The sequence below is a fragment of the Rhipicephalus microplus genome, chromosome X (genome assembly GCF_043290135.1).
Source record: "Rhipicephalus microplus isolate Deutch F79 chromosome X, USDA_Rmic, whole genome shotgun sequence".
NCBI lineage: Eukaryota > Metazoa > Arthropoda > Arachnida > Ixodida > Ixodidae > Rhipicephalus > Rhipicephalus microplus.
Window position 1 is genome coordinate 79,408,045 of NC_134710.1, and position 25,265 is coordinate 79,433,309.

The 25,265-nt window shown below is 46.8% G+C and overlaps 1 protein-coding gene across 2 annotated transcripts in view; it reads right to left on the bottom strand.

Moving 5' to 3' along the window:
• The window catches only part of LOC142775628 (uncharacterized), a 64,448-nt gene extending 48,526 nt beyond the window's left edge, over positions 1 to 15,922 (bottom strand). Inside the window, exon 1 of one of the 2 annotated variants that reach the window (XM_075877192.1) lies at positions 15,502 to 15,922. In XM_075877192.1, coding sequence (XP_075733307.1) covers positions 15,502 to 15,508 — 7 coding nt within the window. In that variant the 5' untranslated portion in view covers positions 15,509 to 15,922. Of the gene's footprint in view, positions 1 to 14,626; positions 14,961 to 15,501 lie in introns of those variants that run through there. The other variant, XM_075877191.1, reaches the window with a different exon arrangement.
• Between the last annotated feature and the right edge of the window lie 9,343 nt (positions 15,923 to 25,265).

Sequence of the window (25,265 nt, forward strand, 5' to 3'; positions counted from 1 at the left end):
TAATATGTCGGGATAATAACCAGCCCTCACGACTCCACCAGTTTACAACCAGATTTGTACGTTGTATCCCAGTGGTGCGAAAATTGGTGCACGGAATCAAACAGTAAAACATGCAAAGTCATGCGTGTAATTCAATCTACTAACATGACAGTTTCATATATTCTTAATGACTATCCCCTGGAAACAGTACCATCATGCCGGTATCATGATGTAACTATATCGTCTAAACTTCAAAAAGTGGAATGAACGCGTTGATTTTATAATCCATAGCCCTAACAAAACATTTGGGTACCAAGAATTTTTTCACGGGCTCTTTCAGCTATCACAAGTTTATTGTAAAAAGCACTAGTTCACCCAAAGCTAGAATACACCGCATCAGTTTGGGACCCACTTCATAATAAACATTTACTCACTTGAAATTATTCATAACGATTCGACACGCCTCATTATGTCTAACCATGCACTAACAGCAAGTGTTACGAAGAAGGTGAACCTAGAACTACCTTCATTATCATCCCGTCATAAAATTTTCCGTTCGTGTCTCTTTCACTGCACATGTCATCAACGTTCATTACACAATGACGTCATCTCACCCCTTCGGCATGTATCGTCACGCATTGACCACCGACTTCAGGTTGCAGTTCCCTACTTCCTTTTCCTATAATTCATTTTTCCTATAAGACTTTTGAGGATTGAAACCACCTTCCTGCTTTCACCGCTGCCATTACTAAACATCAACGTTTTCGGCTAGCTTGCAATGGCAACTAATTAGTTTTGTTAGATGTATTTCTTGTCGTTGTTGTTCGTTATTTCAATGTTTACCTTTAGTATTATACTGTTTTTACCACTCCCTTCTGAAATGCTTCGGCCCTGAGGGTACAATAATTGAAGTGGAACTATAGCCATATATCTAGCTTCGTAATATACTCCACTCATTAGATCGCCTGAGCGCTTTCTTTCAGGACGTTTTGTGGAAGTTTGTACTGGTTCAAAAGGGCAGCACATACTGATGAAGAAGACAAGCACGGCGAGTCGGAGCAGCATCTGAATCGGCAGCGTATGAACGATCCCGCACATTGGGCCGTGCAAGGCCACCGACATGGTGCCTTGAAAGGAGCCTGCTAATCAATACAAATCACAGGTTGTCTTGGCCTCTCTAAGCATCTTCGGGAGTAGTCTCTCTCCTAGAAATACAAGTTGTTGGCTCAATGTTCAATTAGAAGCCACAGTTGTGGCTATTTCACGCAAAGAAAAAAAAAACGAGGGAATCGTTCAAGGGGAGCACAAGCGTTCGACTGTTTATTCAAATATTATTGCAGCGCTATGTATACATGCAAAGACATCTACGGAAAGCACTAAGCGTATTGCACTATGTGTTATCTCATCAACGTGTGCTTTGCTTTCCGCGCACGCCTTTGCGTACTGCACTGTAGTAATTTTGGAATAATCAGTCGAAAGTTAGCGCTACTCTTGAACACTCCCTCGTTATTTCTTTGCGCGAAGTAGCCACCACTGTGGCTTTCTCTCCTGTACACCCAGTGTCCACGGGGAAACATTCTGGCGTGCAAAAAGCCTAGACGCTGGAGCGCACCGAAAAAAAAAAACATTTGCGCACCGCAAATTAGCCCAGTACAATCCACCTAACAAGTATATCGTTTGTGATTCTTGCACTTATAAAGGCATGGTGACGACTTTGTGCCCATACGCGTCGACCCCTGGCGGCAATGATGCCGCAGGGAGGCTTGTGGTCCCTTTTTGTCACACGGAAGTGGGGAGGTGGCGACCATAAAAAAAAAGGCTAACGACTAGGGGTCGGATAATGGTGAATTTCGGAATGAAATGGCATACGAATCATAAAGTGATGACGCCTAATACAATTCAAACACTAATCAGATATTGTTCTAATAGTTTTGTAATATTAAGAGAACTATTTTTACAGCAGTCCTAAAACCCCGCAACATTTTATTCGAAACATATATTCACATACTTTCACCAACGAACATTACGTTTACTTTTATTGAACTCAAAATGCCACATTTATAAAAACTATATAGGGTAAGCTCGTATACAGCAAGGACCAGAGCCTCCGCAATATTTTTAACTATATAACAGACCCGCTTTTAAATTAAGCTGGGACACAGAACCTAAATAATTCCACCAAACACTGCCAATACTGCCAAAAAGATAATTACACCATGGCTAAATGATGCCTTAGGAAGCTTGGCTCGGTCACTGAACACCCCAAAATTGGCAGCATACGACGTTCACATAACAATAATGAGCATACAATATTGCAATTGTAACATGAGTGCGTAATATTGTATAAGTTGATGTAGCGATTAGATCAGCATAAACATTGAACACAGCGTCATGGTAGGATTCACATTAAACGTTTATTCAAGCATAAACAGCTTCATATTATAATGAAATGAAACTGATCAACGTGTCATCACAACATGGGCCTCGCCACCAACACCATGTCAATATCAGTGTTGAAAGCTATATCTGCAAGAATAATTTAGGCAAATACAACCCTTGCACGTGTTGTTAGTCATGACGCTCAATACAGCCATAGCCTTACCTCCTTCAATTATTTATTACAAAATGAAGACAGAGAATTACAAATGCGATAAAGCTTAAGCATAGTAAAAGTGAGCATGAGTGTAGGTTTTAGAAGAAACGCCTTCGTCCTGTAATAAATAGAGCGTACAAAAAAGGCTGGGCTGCAAGCAGAATAATTTAGGGATTAAAAGAGGGAGAAAACTTTAAGCTGTTCAGACGTTTAGTGTGATTTTGTGTTCTCCTATCGGCATTTATTATTCGAAAACTATTACATAAATATTTGGTATTAGGAATAAGTACTATTCTATTTGAGTAAATAATAAAATGGATTGTTATTTGATTCGCTATTTGAAATTTCCGAATATTTGCGCACTCCTACAATTGACTGACTGACTTGTCTTATGAAACATTCAGGATCTCCAAAATCCTTCTTTGTTGTTCTGTGCTCCAAGATATTCGGAGCAAGTCTGTGGAAAGTCTGATTACCCGCGGACACTCACACCGTATACAGAAATCGCTGAAGCTTTATATAAGAAATTCTTGGCCAACACTGTTCTTTCAGAAGGTGTAGTTCAGTTTTTCGAAAAAAAGTCCACTCAGCAACAACTACATAGCACACCAGCTCAAACCTCGAATCCACAGTGTCAGCTGAAGCTTTCTTGGCTTCTCTCCTCGATAACATAACGTATACGCTCTGACTATCATGATTCGAACAATAGGTTGCAATCGCTGCAAGATTTTGGTGTGATAGACTGCTAGCGAAGTATTTTATTTCGCGTGTTTGAACCAGTTAGCCTGCATCGATGTCCTTGCCACGACCTATCAAAACTCGGACATTCAAGAGGCCCTACCTATATCAACAACATGCCAGTGTTTACAATTGTCGGGCTCCAACGAAACGAAGTTGTGAGTTGCGCATCCACGGCCAGAAACTATATGGTGGCCACTAATCAATTACTGCCACTAAACCTAGCTTTCTCATTTGTATCATGACACTGTAAATCTCTCATCGCTTTTCTGCAAAAAGCACTGTGATAAGCCAATCAGTGCACTCAGTATAGTTGAGCCGGTAGTGGTATATGAAGAGAACAATGAACATATACGCAACGAATGGTGCATGAATTTATCCTTGTTTTTATAGTCTTTGCTGCAAATATGGCCAGTCGTTCATTTATCATAATCTAGTGTCCTTCGGTAGGCAATAAACACCAATGCAGCATTCCTCTGGGGCGCTTTTCCTTGAGGCGAAAGGAAATTATGATAATGCGGCCACACGCCATCTGCGAAGTCTTTCTTGGCGCACTCTCAACTCTTACGTAAGAGACAATAGGTGCCCTGCACTACTGGCGAATACTTCGTCTCGCCAGAAACACGACAGTCAGTGCTTTCTGCTAAACGTACTTTGCTCCCTCGAAGAAACGTTTTATGCAGCTAATAAATTTGACTTAGTTTTGGTACAGAGCGGAAAATATAGCTGCTGCATGCTTTGCTGCTATAAAACAATCTTAATGAAAATGCTCCGCTGTAACTTTGCCGTGCTCGTCAACAGATGCTGGACCAATCTGTGGGGCTCACAGAACGCGCAATCCCAAGCGCTTTTCACGTGCACATGTCTTGAGCCTCAGCCGACGATCCTTCGACAGCTGCGAGAGAGAGAATAAACTTTTTTTAATAACAAATGCACACTGAGCCTTCCTTGGGTGGGGCCCTAAGTCCAGGGCTCCATTGCCTTGCGCGACCCTGCCAGCCCGCCGGACCAGCTTCTGCTGTTCCTGCAGGCGTAAGCTGAGCAGTGCAGACTCCCAAGAGGAAGGGGTGGGGTTGGGAATGAGAATAACGCCCTGTGGGGCAGAGCATTCCCACGTGGAGTGGTACACTGTCGGTACGGATCCACAGAAGGGGCAGTAGGAGGGGTAGAGAGTCGGATGAAAGCGATTTAGCATATAGAGGCAAGAAAATTAATTGGTCTGTAGTTGCCGCTAAGCGACAGCATCTGCTCTGTTAAGTGGAGGATGAGGGGGAGGATACGTATAACGGCTCTATCGGTAGTACTCCAGCGTAGCGTTGTAGTTCAGTGGCTCTGTCGATGCGTCGTCTAAGTTGGACAGCTCTTCCAATGGTGCCCGGTCGGTCAGCTCTCGGGCAACCGCATGAACGCGTTCATTACCATGAAGAGAGGCGTGTTCAGGAGTCCAGACGATACGCACAGGACGTAATGCGGACGGTGAAACAGAAGAGGTTATATTGTGTGTATGTGCAGCCACAAGTCCTTCAGCGAAAGCACGGCAAGCAGCTTGTTAATCTGTTACAATAGTGACAGGGGTGTCATGTGACAGTGTCATAGCGTGAACAATTGCCAGAGCGAGAACTCCCTCCTCTGCCAAACCACTGTCTGTAGTGCGAAGTGTGGCAGACGCCACAAGGGCGTATGTGTCGTCTATCACGGCCTAACACATGGCTGATTTCTCTGGGTAGCGTGCCGCATCAGTGTAAAGGACTTGTAAGTATGTGGTACCATCACCAATGACGCGTGTCATAGCCTGAACTCGGGCACGTTGACGACCATCGTGGCGGGAAGGATTCATATTGCGTGGAATCGGAGGCACTTTGATGAGTGCGCGGACAGTAGAAGCAAGGTTATGTCGCGGTACCTGTGTGGGTTTTTTGGGAATCGGGTAGCCAAGATGATACAGGATGGCGCAGCCCTGACGGGTCTGCCTGAGCCGTTGGAGCTGACTGTTGTGCTGGGCCTCGGTGGGTTATGTTTCGGTGTTGTGGACACCTAGTTGAAGGAGGCGTTGTGTAGATGCGTGTGGAGGCAAGCCGAGAGCCACCTTCACAGCTGTCCGTAGAAGTATGCCCATCTTTTTTATTTGAGCTAGCGTGAGATTGTGAAAGGGAAGATGATAGGTGAGCCGACTAACTATGAGTGCTTGTACTAAGCGGAGGACATCCTTCTCACAGAGGCCTCTCCTGCGATTGGTAATGCATTGGATCATGTGTGTAATTTGAGTTATCTGCTGAGCCAGAAGCGGTGTAGTGTGCGAGGCCTTGCCATCGGACTGAAGGTAGAGGCCTAAAATGCGAATTCGAGGTACCAGAGGGATAGGACGGCGATCAAGAAACAGCGAAATGTCAGGAGAACCAGCGGTTTTGCAGCGCCGCTTGTATACTAATAACAACTCCGACTTTTTCATTGAGCACGCAAGGCTGCCGGCAGCAGCATAGTCTTTTACCACAGGCACAGCTTCCTGTAAGGCGTCCTGAATGGTTCCGTCTGATCCCTTGGTTGCCCAAATTGTTATGTCATCTGCATAGATGGCATGCTGGATGTTGGGAACCTGTTGTAATAGGGAAGGGAGTTTAGTCATAGCCACGTTGAACACGGTGCACGGGCGAGAGAACCAAGCCCTGTGGTGTTCCTCTGCCTGCGAGACAAATGACGTCCGACCAGAGGTCTTCATGCCAATAGTGGCCGTGCGGTCGGAAAGAAAGGACCTGACGTAATTGTAGACACGTGAGCCACACTAAGATGAAGCGAGATTGTCAAGAATAAGGTCTTGGGAGACGTTGTCAAAAGCACCCTTCAGATCCAGGGCCAGAAAGGCTCGGACCTGGTTTGAAGTGGGGCTATTCAACACGTCCTCCTTAAGCTGTAATAATACGTACTGTGTAGAGATACCAAGACGGTAGCCGAATAGTGTATCAGAAAAAAAGTGATTGTCTTCGAGAAATGGTTGTAGTCGAGAGAGCACAACGCGTTCGAAGAGTTTACTACACATGAAGTTAAGGGTATAGGGCGAAGATCCTGGAGGGATAGCGGATTGCCAGGCTTTGGAATAAGTATGATTTCTGCGTGTCGCCACTCCTGTGGTAGCGTGCCATTGTTCCAGTGTTCGTTGTAAAAGGCGGTTAAATATTCGATGGACTGGTCATCTAAATTACGCAGAAGTGTGTACGTAATCCCGTCTGTCCCGGGTGCTGTGTTACGCTTAATGCTTTGCAAGGCTGCCCTGACCTCTGCTTCTGTAATGTGCTCCTCTAGAGGTGTATCGTGCACGTGTGGATAATCACGGTAGGTGGGCAGTGGTCCGTAGATACATCGCGTATTTTTAAGGTGTGCAGCAGAGTGGTATCGTCGAGCCCTGATTTGTGGAGAATGGTGCGTATTGCGTTAGCAGTGTGTGTTTTGTCTGCGTAGGATTTAAGAGAGCACGGAGTATACGCCACGTTCGAGGTGTACTAAGTGACTCGTTGAGTCGATCGCAGAAGTTATGCCAATTGTTGCTAGTGAGGATGTTCGCATAATTATGTGCCTCCATCGCTAGTTGGGCGATTCGGCGACGAAGTTTTCGGTTATGTTTCTGCCGCCGCCACCGCCATGTCAAGCCTCCGTGGGCATCTCAGAGATGCAGCAGATACCGGTCCACATCCGGCGTTTCTGTCGTCGCAGCGATGAGTTTGGTAGCTGTTTGAAAATCGGACTGAAGTTGTAATATCCAAGCCTCTAGGGAAAGAGAGTCCTGATGAGTAGTTATTGTGCGGTTACGCCTAAATGCATCCCAATTCATTAGTTTTGTGATGCGCTCTGGGGCGCGCATGGCTGCTACTTGGAGCTCTGTAGTTAGTATATGGTGATCACTGCCATGAGGTTGCACCAGGATTGGTGACTAACCCCCTTGACTATCGTGAGGTCGGAGCATGTGTTCTTGCTGACACTATTACCTAAGCGAGTGGGTTGATCAGGTTCCGTCAGCAGGGTCATGCGATGAATCGCGAGATCCTGTGCGAGTCGTCGGCCTTAAGGCGTTTCTCTTGCGTAGCCCCAAGCCGGATGGGGGGCATTGAAATCTCCTACAATAACTATGTGTTTACCCAACTTGCATAGTTGTGTAAATAGATGACTGAAGTCATCGTTCCTGGCGATAGGTGCACTGTAAACGTTAAGCACGTACAGGCTGCTACTGGAATGAAAGCACGGGACTAATTCGAGAAGTACGTGCGAGATGGAGGTGCTTTGAAGAGTGTGGTCTATGACAGTGACATGTTTAGAAACTAATGTAGCTGTGCGATGCAGTGTATTGTTCGTTACTTCCGTGTATGTGGTGTAACCCGGAAGCGTAGGGGTACACTGTACTTCTTGTAACGCTATGACATCGGGAGTACTCCGCTGTGTCGCAATGAATTGCGTTAGAGCTCCTCGTTTCCTGATACCCCCTGCAATTCCACTGCCATACACGTAGGACTTGAGGGGTGTCCCGCGTTGACCTACGATTTCTCGCCATGATCATGCAATAGTGCGGCCTCGGTAATACACGGAGGCATTTCAGACTGTGCTGAATCTTGGTGGAGGGTGGTGGGAAGCGGGACTGCAGTAGCTGTGGCTGTTGGGACGGTTTTTCTGGACGGTGATAGGAAACGGGAAGGGCGTGTGTAAGGATGCGGTCGCTGGGCTTCACGTGTCAGAGACGTGGTAGGCTTTGGTACAGATGGCGCAATATGAAGTTGGCCAAGTGCAGCCGATATCTGCTGTTTAACATCCGTTACAATCTGCTGGACAGCAGGTTGCAGAGCCTGCTGGATCAATTGTTGGGGTGAAGCTGTTAGTTCAGCCATAACGCTATCCTTCATTTTCTGCATTTCTACCTGCATCATAGCTGCGAATTTGTTCCTTAATGAAGTAGCCATTTCGTTCAACGCCTCTCGTGTACAATAGTCGGATCGTGCCGTAGTTCGCGGCATGTCAGGGTGAAGCTGAGTGTCCCCTGGCATGGGTTGTGGTGTTCTTTGCTGCTTTGCTGTTTGTGAAAGGGGGTGGGACTGATGTGGAGAGGGAGGGAGAGGAGGGAACTGCTCTGCCCAGCCTACCATTTGTGCTTTCTTGTGGGAACTGCTTTGCTTGCCATGATGATGCGTTGTCCCGTCCGTGCGCCAGCCTGGAGATCCCTGCTGGCCAGCGAAACCGCTCCGAGATGACGAGTTTCCTCACTTGAGCCCCGACGTATCCCTGGGTTGGCTCATTCGCCTGGCTGCACTCCCGGACGCACTGCTCTGCCGTCCGGGGCTGGGGAATGGTGATGGGCCTTCCTGGTGGGAGTAGTTGACTGGGGTGGTTTGCGTCGGTTGACTGGTGGCAAAACCCGCGTTGGGCATGATTCGGCAGCCGTCGGGTGGTCGCCACCGCAAAGCATGCAAGAAGGGTGGCACTCGTGGTTGTTAGGTGATAGTGAATCCCCGCACACTCGGCATTTCGGTGTGTCAGGGGGCTGTAGGCACACATCCTCGTGGTGTACTGTTTTATTGCACTTTCTACAACGGGGAATAGTCCGTTTGTAGAGGTAGCAGCGAAGAGCCTGCCCGTACGCATTGAAGAAGAAAGGGACCCACTTGCCACAAAATGTGAGCACCATTGCTCCGGAGTTGCCGAGGTGTCTGCAAGTAAGGACCTCGTAGCCCGGTACTTCAACTTCTGTCGGGAAGTCGTCTGGTGTGATTTCATGGCCTATTCCGTTGACCACACCTTTGCACGAATTATCAGGCGTAATACCATAAGACTTGATGTCGTAGGTTGCTGCGATGACTGTAATTTTGGTTATTTGTCCAAGTGCAGTGGCGTTGTGTTCAGATGAGGTGCTTATTATTAGCACATTTTGATTTTCGTCAACACGAAACTTGATATCAGGCTTCTCACTGCGTATATGTGCTGCATGAGCTACGGCGAGAAGTAACGCCTTGGGACTAACCATGCTCAGATTTAATCCACAATGAGGACGGATTGCTAGCTTGTAGTCCTCGGCAGGGAGCGGTGAGAGTCTTGGTAGACGCGTCTTAGGCCGGCTCTGGCGTAGAGCGGGCTCAGACGGCGTGCTGGGCAACTGTTGAGTCGGTACGGTATGGGGTTGCAGCTATCGGCGTTCGTTCGCTCTCTTGGTAATAGTGATTCATGGCTGTGCGTTTTGCTCATTGCTAGCCTGCGTATCAGCGTCTTGGCTGGTCTGCGTATTCATCATGTGGTCCATGGAGCGAGAGGGCAATGAGTGCTTCTCGTCGGCTGCGACGCTCACAGAGACGCTCGCCATCCGCTGTAGAGCAGGGTGGCGTTCTGTCCAAGCCGCGTCTCCGGCTTGTTAGGGTTAGCGAGACGGACCTCGCCTAAGAGCTTTTGAAAGCGTTAAGACATTCAAAAGCACACTCACAGGTTGAAGTCCGGTATAGGCTTGACAGTGGTGATGTTGGGAACAAGTTCCTATCATTGCAATAGGGCGCCAGGAAGAAATTCTTGAAAATGGACCTGAGCCAGAGCCGATGCGGTTCGCGTCCGTAGGACTCGTTCGCCCTTTGCATTCCCGACAGCTGCGAGGAAGACAATTTTCCATACGTAGTCGCCAAATAAACGTGCTCCTATGTTTTACAATGAGCGCATGTTCTAGACCAATGTACGAGCTACTAGCTAGCCGGAGACTAAAGCTGCATTTTATAAACGCCTTTACTCTGCGTACCCCCCTTCTGTCGATTTTTGGATGCCAAGTGTACGCGTAACAACATGCAGCACTCCTTGGGGACTGGCTCTTAGCCTCGATAACACCGTAGGCATTCTCATTTTGCGAGTTCGAAGGCTCACCGTCAAGCGTACAGAACTCTCTAAAATGCAATGCTATGTAATACGTATAGCTCCGTCACGGTGGTCTATAGGAACTCGACTGCTGATCCGCAAGTCGCAGAATCGAATCTCGGCTGCAGTGGCTGCATTTGCGATAGAGGCGAAGATGCTGTGAGCCCGTGTACTCAAATTTGGGTGACCTTAAAGAAACCCCACCCCCACCCCCCCGGGGGGAGGGGGGGGTCGAGATTTCGTCTCTCATAATCATAGGGTTGTTTTTGGACGTTAAACCCCACGTATCAACCAAATTTATTTATTTATTTACAAATACTGTAGGCCTTTGTACAGGTCCAAACTGAAAGTGGTTAGAAAAGCACGCATGGGCATGAGAATAGCAAAACAAAAACGATACAAAAAAACGCTTCAATAGATAATGGTTCAGTAATAGATCAACAACATCACCACGTCTTTGTAAACTATGAACTATTAATCTATGTATGTATGTCTCTATGTAAATTAATTCATGTAATACGTATAGTTTAGAAGAACTTGTTTCTTGGGACAGTTGATGCATCCTAACAAAAGAGGGACAAACTACACTACTTCGACACGCACGTACACACACACACGTACACACACACACACACACACACACACACACACACACACACACACACACACACACACACACAGTCGCAAACTTGCCACTAACCTTCATCTCACACAGTCCACCGATGTAGTACGTTTCCCATAAACCATCATCACACATACGCCTTTCAGTAAGGTATCTTCACAAAAAAGTCTTAGCAACCATAAGACATGCCCCGCCACGGAGGTCTAGCGGTAAGGTACTAGGCTGCTGACCCGCAGGTCGCGGGATCAAATCCCGGCTGTGGCGGCTGCATTTCCGATGGAGGAGGAAATGTTGTAGGCCCGTGTGCTCAGATTTGGGTGCACGTAAAAGAACCCCAGGTCGTAGAAATTTCCAGAGCCCTCCACTACGGCATCTCTAATAATCATATGGTGGTTTTGGGACGTTAAACTCCACAAATCAACGATCAACCATAAGACATCTTAACAACGCTCATCGACAAATTTAATATTTGTGTTATGCACAACCATACACTGGCGCATTCATTTCATTTCTTCCTATTTGATATGCTTAGCAAATTTCCTTTGCTCTATTATCGCGGCAGTGGCTCAATATCTTAACATCTTTCGGCATCGGTTCACATTTGCACTCGGAGCAGTGGGTGGGTCAGAGGGTGGGTCACTTGCTTTTTACTGAAAGTTCATGTTAACGCGTGCGCATGCTCACACATCTTCCGGTCTGTCCTACATAGCTCTTTCCACATGACAAGTAAATTTCGTAGACCCTGCCAACATTGCAGTGTGTATTTGAATTCATGTGCTCTTTCCCGCATTCTTGTACTCTGTTTCGGCAGTCGCCTCTGTGCGCGAACACCCATGCAAGCTTCTTAGGAGCCAAAAATACGACTTCAACTCCATGTCGCTTTTCAACCTTTTTTAAGTAGTGTGACGTTTCGTGCTCATAGGGTACACAACTACACATCACTTATCGACCTTCGTCCTTTGAGGAGGAACATATGAGTTTTCGGCCTTGATTTTCTGAAGCATTGCCTCTGCTACTGCGGTTAGCACATATTGCGGGAAACCAGCCGCTTTCAACCCCGTGTAATGTTTAATAAAGTTCGTCATAGCAAAGCAGCCTGAAATATATATCACTACTTGAGAGTTTATAAGCGGTCCCTAATTTAATTACAGGGTGCTTGCATCTCACCTTTATACGTATGTGATTGTTGTGGCCGAGAATGGAACCCGCGTGCTACACAGAGCAGCACCTCAGCCGCTAAGCTGCATGCCATAGAATGACAAAAAAAAAACGCTAGTGTGATTAAGTTTGTAAGGATATTTATTAACATCGGTTTACGAAATTCGAGACAACACCACTTACACGACAGTCTGTTGTCTCACGTCGTTATAACTATGCGCTGCACGTATCAATCTGCATTTAGGCGTCAGTTAGTGCTTGCGGGCACACACGTTCTACTTACAAGTACACGAAAAAAAATAATTCAACCATAAAGAGAAGAAAGCACTTTTTCTACATTAGCACTGGAGGCTTGGCGATGCAGTTACAAAGGAAATACAAAAAGGGCAGACGTGCCTCAAAGAACCAACGATTCTTATCAAAGCACAGAGGGGGTTGATTGATTTGACTGAGACTTAGAGCCACTGACCTTGTATACGCATGACATTTGCGGCGCTCCTGTTGCCAGGCAAAGGTATGACAGGTCAGGAATCTATAGCGCATCACAAAGAAAACTTGACTCTGAATAAAACGCATGTGTGTGAGAGAGGGTAATGGAAGCTCAACTAAGCAATTGTTTCTGATGTGTCACTCACCCTTCCACCACTCCAACTACACCTTACTCTCACCACTATGCCCCCTATTACTACCGCTACCCTCCCCGCTTCATTCGCGGTCATTCGCCCACTTCATTCAACCCCACTGCACTCATATCGCATTTCTGTCAAGAAGCTAAAGTGATTGGCAAAGAGAATGCCTCTGGCCCCGCCGCGGTGGTCTAGTGGCTAAGGTGCTCGGCTGCTGACCCGCAGGTCGCGGGATCGAATCCCGGCTGCGGCGGCTGCATTTCCGATGGAGGCGGAAATGTTGTAGGCTCATGTGCTCAGAATTCGGCGCACGTTAAAGAACCCCAGGTGATCGAAATTTCAGGAGCCCTCCACTACGGCGTCACTCATAATTATATGGTGGTTTTGGGACGTTAAACCCACATGTCAATCAAATCAAAGCGAATGCTTTTTCTCTTTTTTTTTGTAAACCACCAGCTTCGTTGTTTTATAAGAGTCTAAGGCGAAGCTGACGCATTTTTTTCTCGTTTTTTTTTTTTTTTACATTTGCGCACGCGGATAATAGGACTGGTATTTCTCTTCCCCATGCACACGTACCGCTGATACGTGCAAAAAACACAGAAAGAGATATGAATCGCACTAGGCGTATACAATTTTTTGCCCAGCCATGATAACGAAGCGCACGCATGCTCCGTAATAGAGTTTACGAAGAAGCGAGATACAATTCTGCCATAACGATAACACATGCGAATGAAGACTTTGACTCGTACCAGTCGCGCAGTGCTGGGTGCTGTTGCCTAGATAATACCCCGGTATGATTACATAATACGGCGATATGCATTAGCAACATCTCGGCAACAAATCTCAAAGCTACGCGGTGTTAGCGTCAATCAAACTGACTCAAGACACGCTGCGGAGCGTTCGTTTTCGGCTTGGTGCCGACTGCACATTCCGCCACCGGCACGAGGCGCGACAACTGCTTTGTCGTGTCGGCTACTTTGGGAAGGGAAACTAACATTTTGTGTGACATTTCAATAGGACGGGTTAAGTAAGCATGTACCCTAATGAACATGGAAACGGGTGACTACAACTTCTGAATAGTGCAGCTGTTATTGTAAAGAACTTGTGACGTTCTTTGCATCACTCCGCCACACAATCGCACTGAAAGGCATATAAAAATCAAGCCTGGTGCTAATATAAACAAACCATAAGCTCAGGGGAAGACGGAGGCTGGAAGCTATGAAGAATCGTTGAGTAGAAAGTGCCGCTGAAGTCAGTGTTTCCACAAGTGGACTTACCTTACGAAGACAAGTCCACCTGTCGAAACGTTACGTTCCCCGTTCAACCATCACTCATCGGTTCCAGTATGCTGCTGAGACGATGAACTTAAGAACAGAATATGCAACAGGCGTAAGCATAGACAAACATCCCCAAAAAGTTGTTGAGTTAAAATTGAACGAGTCTCTTTCTCGCACATACGCAATATTATTTTGTTACTAGGGTGCGGGTTTCTACTGACATATATTTCTTTTGTGTGTGTGTGTTCTCGCATTTCTCAATCTTTTGTTGTCATCACGCATGCACGCACGTCGTCTCGCGCAAGTACAAAAGCACGAACGCACGCATCCACCAAAGAACCACAGCGCGTGCATTTTTCTCATTTGATTTTTTTTTCTGCAACTTTGCTTTCTAGTAGCCTTAACTTCTGCCAGCCGTGTAAAGCAGCGGTCATTGCTCCAAAAGCAGTTTTGCTTCGAAAATCACTCCCAGAGAAACAGGCGTGTTTACATCGAAAAATTGCGGCGCAGCAGTTTGTCGGGCACTCGGTAATCTGACCGGTTATATACAAAACATGCGCACCAAAACACAGCAACAGAAAGAGATCAAGAGAGTATGCACAAGGAAGGCTTTCAACGGCGCAACGATCATCGAACGACTCCGCACGAAAAATTTAAAAACAATATATGGAGGATGTGGTTACTGATTTGCATAACATATTCGATCGAGTGATTGGAGCTGTAGTTGCAACAGTGACACATGCAAAATTAGGAGAAGGTGATTACATACGTGAATGGACGACTTCGTCGTTCATCGTGGCGCGCGGTTTGCGGCAACGCACCTCGCTCTGAGCAGCGCCGGCGCGGCGCGACTCTTCTCACAATGCATGACTAATAGTTCGCGCTGGCGCCCGCTGCTGGCTTGCACGTTCGACGGCTCACCGCTGCCGCACACTGCGCGATAAAAGAGTTCTGCGCAATGCTAGAAAGAGTGAAAACGAAATTGAAAGGAACGAACGTTATTGCCCAGCGAAGACTACGGCTCATCGACACGCTACAGACAAAAGCGGAAGCGGGGAGCGCTAGTTTCTCTGAAGCTCCCGCTGTCAGTCCCTTTTGCGTCAACATCCCGCGTTTGCAGCTGAGGCTAAAGACGGTTCTATAAGAAAGAAAGCTTGCTCAGAGAGGACGACGTTCGTCTCTCTCTCTCTCTCTGTCCTTTTTTTTTTTTCGCTAGAACAACGTTTATTATGAACTTGAAAAAAAAAAAGCCTAACGTTTCACTCCTACAGTATTTCTACGAAGCCGCCATTGTTCATTTGTGGTGTACAGCTGAAGTCAAAACGAGCGTTACTTTGCTTTGAAAGTGCCGTAGGCATTCTAGAATTGACAAGGCGCCGACCCTTATCTCGTAAGCGTAGCGTCTACAACACGGAGCTTTCGACACGAAAGCGGGGATTCGAAAACACCCGCCACCACCGGGGCAGCGACAATACTCGCGCCTGCGTACTGTTTCCAGAGCGGATGATAGGAGCAGGACGAAGGGGGGGGGGGGTACTTTCATGTGGTGACAACACTGTGTACATGCTCAAGTTCGCCGAATCCCTGCAGAATTTTGGCGGCGAAAAAGGTATCATCTATATATATAAAAAAAAAGAAACTCACCGGACATGTGAATCGCGCCAAATGTCGACGAGGCAAGGGAAGAGAGGAGGAAGAGTGACGGCTGGATGACGCGGTGCAGGTGCAAACGCACCCCTTGCACGCTGCCTCACGCGAGCTGCGACGCCACCACGTTCGGTTCGGCTTGAGCGTTCGACCGCCGCGCGACACTGGAAACAGAAACCGCACGCACCCGACCACGAGGTCCACGTGCTCGCAAACGGGGCACGTGAGTGCCGCCGCTGCCGGCCACTTGTTTGGTTCCCCAAGGACTGCGCCTAGCGGCCCGTCGTGCGCTCCGAAGGTCCCGAGAGAATAAGACCGGGCCTTATCGACGATGCCTTCACTGTTCTCGTATTTATTTCACGCAAGGGTTGCTTTACATTCAGCCGGTACCCCCAGTCATATATTTACGCAACGGAGTGGACAGCATGTAGCTTCCTCCGCCGAGAAGAAAGCCATCGAATGATGCCTTCGCGGCTTCCCTCGCCCGCGAAAGAGTTGGCGTCTTCCCCCTCCCTCTCCCCCGAATGAGACCGCCACCGGCGGGCGTCGATGGGTTGAACTGATGTCCGGACTCATGACCGTTGACTCCAGACCCAATCGAGTTGCCCGGCGTGTTTTCGCCAACTTTGATGGGAGAAAGGAAGGACACAAGAGTTTGACGACCTGCTGGGAGAAGCCGCGGTTGCAGAGGAGGGCGCAACTGAGCCATGGCTGCTCGGCGAGCCACAACTCGCAGCTTTGTTTTCACGGTCAATCTTTTCCCTCTTAGTCAAACAAAACCCGTCCAGAATTTCAGATGTCGGGGGGAAACAATGCGGTACAGAAGTGAATGCATACTAATTGCTTCTGTCTAACTAAACAATAACGTGCTGCCAAAATAAGCGCCCAGCATCACGTGGGCTCACCAGACTTCCAAAATGTCAGCCTGTACGCGGAGAGGTTGTGTGGGCTGCAACAAGTTTCTTTGGTTGTTTTTTTTTTTAGTTATGAATTTCAACGCTGAGACTATAAGCCACCCACCTGATTGATTTTTCCAAGTTTAGTTTAGCTCATTTCACGAAGAATGTGCATTGACTGCTGCCCTGCAAATTCGAAATGACGCCAGTTGATTGGTCTAATATAAGAATTTACAGCATGAAACAGTTGATCTAATGTCTGGCCTGCGATTATGGCATCAGCAGGAATCTTTTCACTACTCATCTTGCGTACTATTAAATTCACGCAACTTTAATTCTTAAAATTACCAGAGACAGGTTCTGAGGATAGAGTAAAGTATGGAGCGCTAAGCTTTTACCATCTAAAACTGGTGAGTGTTTTCTGTTTTTATTAGGTTCCACAATGCTGAAAAAAGGTATGATATTAAGGAACCGACCATACCAGGCACAAATAATTATACCAGACATCAAGGAAACGCAAGATATATCACATTAGAAAATATGCAAAAGAAAACAATGAAGGCAGATCCCACGCATTGTGGGAATCGATGTAATGCGAAGCAGCCCCCAGCAAAGAGTAAATCATGCAGTATAACATCCGTGCCAAGATAAACATGTTGGAACCTGTCGCTTCTAAGTTCGTCATGACGTCACGTCACGCAATACCTATTTTGGTGTACACCAAGCTCGCAAAGCGGCCGCGAGCGCATCATGAGCATGGCATGCAAATCCCGTTGTACATGACATGTGTGTCATGATTTTCATGTTACCACCTGCCATTTATGTTGGTCATACAGTCACGTAACGCAACACCCGTTTTAGTGTCTATCAAGCTAGCGAACTGGACATTGGCGCACCGTGAGCGTGGCATGTAAATATCATGGTTCATACTTATGCTGGTGATGTATACAGTTACGTACCGAAAGAGCCATTTCGGTATATATCAAGCTAGCGAACTGGACGCAGGCGCATCATGAGCGTGGCATGTAAATGCCATGGTTCATACTTACGTTGGTCATGTATACAGTTACGTAACGCAATAACCATTTTGGTGTATATCAAGCTAGCGAACCGGACGCTGGCCCACCATGAGCGTGGCATGTAAATGCCATGGTTCATATTTATATTCGTCATATATACAGTCACGTAACTGTCACACCTGTCCCGTTTATTAGGGAGGCGATCGCCGGGCTAATTCCAAGAGCCGAAGTATCGGCCCCCCGAACCGCACCACGAAAGCGTGGACAATTTAGAGGTGGTCCTTATTGGTGCGCCAGCGGACGCCGGCTGTGGCCTAAAGAACAAGACAGAGCCGAGAGTTGATAAACAAACAAAATTATATTCTCATTAACGGCAGATCAAAAACAATACACACGTATGCACACTCCACAATAGTTACATACAATACGTCACCAAACAGACAATGTACTACACAGTACAATCAACCACACTTGAAACAACGGACACAGACAACAATACGCACTACAATGCAGTCACATGCATTGAACAACCAAGACACTTAAAGACTAAAGAGATATAAAACCTATTCAGTCCAAAGTCCTTGGAACAAAAGTCTGAATGATACTCTTCCGAGAATCACTCACTCAAAGTCCAGCGTTGTTGTCGTTCCGCAGCTCTCGAAGTCTCTTCCAGGAAACCTCCCGTCTTCAATTGGCCACTCTTCAAACTTCAACTTCTTCGCCGGAAATCCGTCGGCTTCCCACACGCAGCTGTTGCCCGCGTCTTCGCTCGATAGCGGTAAACCCACGCTCTTGCCTGTAGCTCGAGCCGTCCCTACGGACCGAAAACTTCGCCGACTACACGGCGGACTCTCTACGCACTCTGGCGCTCACTTCCGTCTCCTCCTGTTCCGTCACTACGGGCAGAACCTTCGCCGACTCCACGGCGGAATCCCTACGCGCTCTGGCGTTAACTTCCGTCACCTCCTGTTCTGTCACTACGGGCAGAACCTTCGCCGACTACACGGCGGAATTCCTACGCGCTCTGGCGTTAACTTCCGTCACCTCCTGTTCTGTCACTACGGGCAGAACCTTCGCCGACTACACGGCGGAATTCCTACGCGCTCCGGCGCTAACTCTCCGTCTTCTCCTGTTCTGTCGTCTCGGCCGCTCGATTAAATACCTTCCGCGCCACCTTCCAGAAATTTCTGGTCATTTCGTCGGCGCGATACGCGGCGAAAGCTGGGAAGAGGGCGAGACAGTTGGAATGCCCTCTCCGGCCGGTGAGTCAACTCGGTATGGCCCCGCCCCCTTCGTTCTGGAAAAATCGCGGGCTTGCTGGGCCGCCGAAGTGGGGTGAGGAGGATCGTCTGCGAAGCCGTGCTTCTGCGGGGAGAGCGCGCGCCCGGGAGCCCTGGATGTTTGCTTTCTTTTTTTTTTTTCTTTTTACCTCGCGGTGTTTCTGCCGCCCGTTGTCGCAAGGATTTGGCGGCGCGCTCTTGTTTAGCGCTCGTTCTGTGACAGTAACGCGATAGTCATTTTGATATATATCAAGCTAGCGAACTGGACGCAGGCGCACCATGACCGTGGCATGTAAATGCCATGGTTCATACTTATGTTGGTGATGTATACAGTTACGTAACGCAATATCCATTTTGGTGTATATCAAGCTAGCGAACTGGACGCTGGCACACCATGAGCGTGGCATGTAAATGCCATGGTTCATACTTATACTGGTCGTGTTTAGAGTCACGTAACGCGATAGTCATTTTGGTATATACCAAGCTAGCGAACTGGACGCTGGCGCACCATGCAAGCGTGCACATGGCATGTAAATGCCATGGTTCATACTTACGTTGGTCATATACAGTCACGTAACGCGATAGCCATTTTAGCATATATCAAGCTAGTGAACTGGACGCAGGTAGATAGATAGATATGGTCTAAGTCGCCGAAGTTCTATAAATGCTATAGAAACAAAAGCATAGTCAATGCCGGTATTGTAATTGGTGAAGCGAAGCTTTAGCGATGCGATTAATATAACGCTTATATGAGCAATTTAGTTGATTTCAACTTATATATGTGTAACAAAATCGCCGGCTTTTATTAATATTTCTTGCATAAAATAAACGAACTTGTGTCATAGAAGGTGACGTTTCCGCTGGCGTCCAAGGCGAACTGGATGTAATTCATCTCGAAGAATGGTGTGCCGTGATTGCACTTTCGGTTGTTGGCCTTTGTTAGCGAGAGCCGCAGAATATGATGCTTCTATGTCCTAGCGTGGACCCAACGTGTAATAGAGGCTCTGGTCTTGTGCAGCTTAAAAAAAACTGTTGGCCTGGGAGGTCATCTCTCCCCGAAAACATCGATGGATAGGAATGCGACGTCACGGGTACGTGCACTCCACTTGAATGTTAGCGATATGGCTGTATAGTGTATGATACCTCGAAGTCCGAACATGGCTGAACCGACTAAGAACCGTGGTGATACCTCACTCGGGTAATTGCAGAACTTTTTTGCTGGAATACATGGTCGGCTTCCACTGGCATCAGGGGCGAAAGTTCTACAGTTCTTTTTTAGGAGTGCGGCGCCATGAGCGCGCCTGCACCATTTAGTACGTGTTATAGCATTAGCAGTAGAGAATATGCATAGCTGTACCATCTCAGAATCTTGACGTCTGAGAACCTTGGCTCCGAATTTGAGGAACTACAAAACTGTTTTTCGGAAATACTACTGCTTGCCTGCAGAGTATGAACCATAGAATGGAGCATCCAAGCTACGTGTCGAAACATGTGCTTTTGTTTTGTATATTATTGAATTGCGTGCCAGTGAAGGTGAACGTGTCAAAACATGTGTTTTTGTTGTGTATATTATTGAAGTGCGTGTCGGGGAGGGTGACCGACAGCGGAGTCTGAGCCACAGGACGTTGTGTCTGGGCTACGTGTTAGACCGTGTGCCACGTGGTTGGTTCTTTGTGTGTGCGTTGATTGTTCGCCAGTGAAGGTCACCGAGGGTGAGGTGTGAACCACAAAAGCAATGAGTGCGTACGTTACCACTTCAAGGATACAGTGATACTACACTGGAAGTTGAGTCTGGTACCCAGAGAACCTTATAAAAACGGGCCGATCCCATGCTTCGACAGTCTGCTCGGCACCGGAGAAGAGATCCACGCTGGGCGACTTCCGGGATACAGTGCAGCGAACAATACGCCGAGAAACCCAGCGCCACCCTGGAGTCACCGCCGACCAGTCTCACCATCTTCAAGGGACGCTTAAGACAGGCGCCGGTGTTAAGGGACTCTGCTGCACCCGGTTATGTATGCCATTTGCTTGTTCGCTTGAACTTAGTGGACTGCGAACTTTAAATATTGGTTCAGCTCCCGCTGTTTGATCCTTCACCTGCTCCTGAGCATTGTCTGCACATTGTGTAACTTTCATGCAGGCTTGATTTGTATTTTGAAATGTATAATAATGTAGTTCACCTTGACTTCGGAACTAACTGTACTTTGCGTTAGAAATGTCTTCTTTTTATTCCTTGGAAATTACCTTCATCTTAGTTTAACCACCTTGTTAAGGCCTTTGTTCTTTGCTTGGAAAAGGATCGTGACTCCTTCGCACTGGCAATTGGCGCAAGCCATACACCAAAGGACCAACCCTGTGCCATGGCTTGGGAGGAGCTTGTGATTCGGCACCGAGTCGTGACAATATGCAATGCCTAACATTTATTCAACGCAAAGATCACACAAAACGTTTTACATAATACTTGTTTAAAAAAAAACTTACAGGGGTTCCTGCAAACGCTTAAACCACTCGAAAGCGAAAGCTTTTTTCTTTTCGTCTCAGCCGATGTATTGGCTCTCCGCCACCCCGCTCCCAAAGCTCTCTGCACTAAACGCAGGTGGCTTTAGACTGCCTCTGAAATCGGAGGCATTGCAAGCGTTCTGCACTTCAGCTTGCTTTGAGCTGCCTCCGTGATGGGTCCACATTTGGCTATATTCGCAGACATCTTTTCTTGGCAATGAAGGCAAAGCTACAGAGCAAAATACGCGCGTGCTGCCGCTGCAAAATATAGTCCCAGAATTATGTCCGTGTTTCCTGCGTGAGAATTTCAGTAAAGACAACAATACTTTCTTTTCCGTAAGGCGCTGGTAAAGAGGCGCAACAGGCACCAAGGAGATATTTGTATTTGTTTCAATTTATGTTGCGTCATTTCGCGTTCTTGCACCCACAAAAACGTAGCACCTTTGACCTGCACCTCACAGTCAAATTGTTGTCGTCGCCTTCAGGTGAGCGCTCGTCTACCACCAACTTACCCGACTGCTCGACGAAGAAGCTTGCGACGAATGCCACAAACAAATGGTAGTCTAAGCATACTAAGCAGACGGTGTTTCTATTCGAGCACCATTCGAATAATCGAACGGTGATCACGGGAGATACGGAAAACTCAAAATCGAAGCTAAATTCAAAACGCGCTCCGAACCAGACTTCCGCACGGAGGAGTACATGCGCAGTAGCTCTGCCCCCGTATAGCTCTTGCTTCATTGCCAAGAAAAGAAAGTTGTCCGAGAGTATGGCGACAAGGTCCTGTCATAACGTCATCATGTGACGTAACGTGACGTCATGAGACGTCACATTATGGTGTGTTCACGTGATTATCTTTTGCGTCACTCGTGTTGTCGCCGATGACCAATTTTCGCGCTTGGTCAGGTATTTGAGGCGTTTGTCTTTTAAAAAATATTTAGGATAAGTTAGTGAGCATCGCACGAAATAAGTATTTCTGTATAGATCAGTTGTCCTTTACTTTGCTCATCCAAGAGCTTGGATTGCTTTTTTCAAGAACATTACCTTAGGTGCTGATAAGGCACTCCATCGATGCGCCAAAAGGAACAGATATATGCGTTATCCCACCGAAAATCTTCATCAAGGGCAACTACTTTAAAACAGCTATGAATTGCAAAGATACGTGAATCGGCTGCCGCCACCTGGTCGCCTTTTACACTGTCTGGAAAGTTCGAGGCAGCGCGGAAGGTTTATAGTTCAGTGCTGTATAAGAGAGGTGGGTTTTCCACTCCGACTGAAGCCGACAGCGCAGCTTTTCCGGCGTAAATATGCTGACAAATCTACTTTGAGGGAAGCGTGCCACACCAGTCAAGCGGAATGTAGCACGAACAATCGCATGTAGTTTCTCCCGTTGCGGCGAACTCGTCTGCTAGAGTCGAGGATCCAGTTTTCTCTCTGGGTTGCTTTAATTAAAGCATGCATCGTTTACAGTGCGGCCATTGTCAAGCTTGTGCGTACGCATACTGTACGAGTATATATGAGTGCACACGGCCTAACAGCCTGCCCATGCTGAACAAAATAATAGACCACGAGGAATTGTCCTTAATAAAGGAATTACTCCTCAAAAGTAATTACATTCACACAACTCAATGCCTTTTTCTAAAATTTTTATTCTAAGTGATGTTAAAAAACACAAAAAACGCTGACAGAAAGTAACAGTATCGAATTCCTATTAGTTGTGAAAAGTGATAAAATTACTTCCAAACTAATTTCACAGAAGTTGATCGTTGATTCGCTAACTTATGTGTACTTTATTTACAACACATATAAGCATATACACTTGAATCTACAGGAGCTTTGTTCGCTTTGGTACTTCTATTAACTTGTCCTTGTTACGTTTCTTTCCTTTGCTGTCAATTTTGTAAAGCCATAAGAGAAGCAAACCTGCTGTATTTTAGAGAAAAATAATCTGGAAGTAATAAGCCTTTTTCTCTAAATTACTCGCTTCAAGTAATTCATCTGCCTGTATCCTTCTTTTCTTGTCTCTCTTTATTGGTGCTGTTTTTTTATGTGAATCATGTCGTACCAACTCACCCAAACAACCACGTTAGCTCATTACACTACTCATTGCAGCATAAAGTAATTTCATTGCTGTAATTTTTGTAGTGCAAAGTGTCAGCGTGTAGCTGCTGTACCTACCAAGTAGCTTGGTCTCGTGCTTTCTTGCTAGAAGACAGCATTTCTCTTCAGATTACTTGAAATACCGTATACCTGAAATCTTGAATATTTGTAGGTTATGACAATAGCCTCAAAAGTCTTTAAGATTCAGAAGACTGCAGTAGCGTACTTGGTATACGTGCAAGTCTCCATCACACAACTATTTACACGCAAGGCCACGCCTTAAACTTCTCACAAGCTGTGCCGCAATACACACGACGCCAAATGAGGCAAACGCGCAGTGTGATATTTCTATACAGAAATGCACAAGGGCGAACGCGACGTATGATATTAATTTGATATCAAAGGAAAGTGACAACAGGTGTATGCAGCAATCTGTGTCACACATATTTGTAGCTGTATTTAGGAATTCGCTCGAGTTACGGCAGCGCGTAATCATTCTGAAGAATTTTCAAAAAGTGAGTATCATCAAGTTACACGTGCAGAGGCTGTACGATATTCGGTGCGTTCGAAATGTCAGGGTCACGCCACATTACCTCCGGATTCAATCTGGATATTTGTTTTTTTATGCATAACAAAAATGCTTTAGCGGAAGAAAAGAAGGGTGAGAAGAAGCGGCTCGCTGGTATTACCGTTAGGCGCACATTTCACTTCCATGCAGACACACAAGCACAACTGGTGAGACAGTGGTCGACCCAGTGTAGCAGCAGCAGCAGCCGCGCCACATCAGGAAGCGTATAGGTAAAGAAAACACACAAAGGATTCCGTACGCGTACCACTTGCCATTTCAGCGTAAAAGAAGCGGTACCATTGCCAAAGCGTCAAATGCACGCAAGACGCCATCATGTGTGAAAGTCTTCTGACCTTGCACATAGTGCTCATCCCTATTGCGCGTTAGGTCAAATCTATGGTACAGTAGTCTCACCAGTAGTCGCTGTTCATATGCGAATCGCGCTAGTCGCGTAGTGCTCCATAAGCTTGCATTCGCTTTTCTTTTCTTCCTGTTCTTAAAGATCACGCAATGCTTTAATTGGCCACTCCAGCACCGTCAGCCTCATTCTTCGTCTGTGTGCATGCCTTAGCGCAAATGCCTGTTCAAGGTGTTGACCCGGAGATTCGTATAACTTTCACGACTTTTTTGTATGCTCACTCAAAACAAGCGTCAGTAGACTTTATCCGTACACCATGTATTCTTATGATAAGCTCTGAACAAGCTCCACTCTCTTCAACCGCAGCAGCACTCGCTCGGAATCGAGTCATTAAAGCACTCAATCATGGCTTAGACTTTGTATTGCTGCTGTGGAAACGCCGCCTACGGAGCAGTGCTTTTGCACACAATGCTCAAGGAGTCTCACTAAATAGCTGTCATTTTAACAACAGTGCTGCTTAAGATCGAGGCAAGGCCACTGGTGTACGCACAAAATTCGGGGGGTATGCGCCACAGAAAGCGCGTATGCGGCAAGCAGCTCGTATAGCATTGCATAGCCATGGATGGTGCAGTATATCAAGCTGGTAGCAGAGAGAAGTGAGGGTGAGGAGTAAGAGAAGAAGAAGAAAAAGAGTATGGCGCATCCTTGTAGAATACATGTTTAGCAAGGGGATGCTAAATGAAAGTGAGGAGGGAGGAAAGAAGGTGAGAGGGCGAACGATAGCAAAACCATGAACACTGTAGCAAAGCAGGGATGGGAGAGGGAAGTTATAGTGAGGAGGGGTGATGTGATGGTTAAGAGAAAAAAGGATGAGAAAGGACAATACAGAAAGAGAGAAAAAAAGATTAAAAGATAAAAGAAAAAAGACGCGAAAATTTAGGAACAAAGAAAGAAGGTTTGAACAAAAGAAGAGAGAACTCAGAGTCAGCCAGGTGATAGCGCTTGCTAGCCAGCTGCGCTGTTTGTCATCTCCGCGGTTGC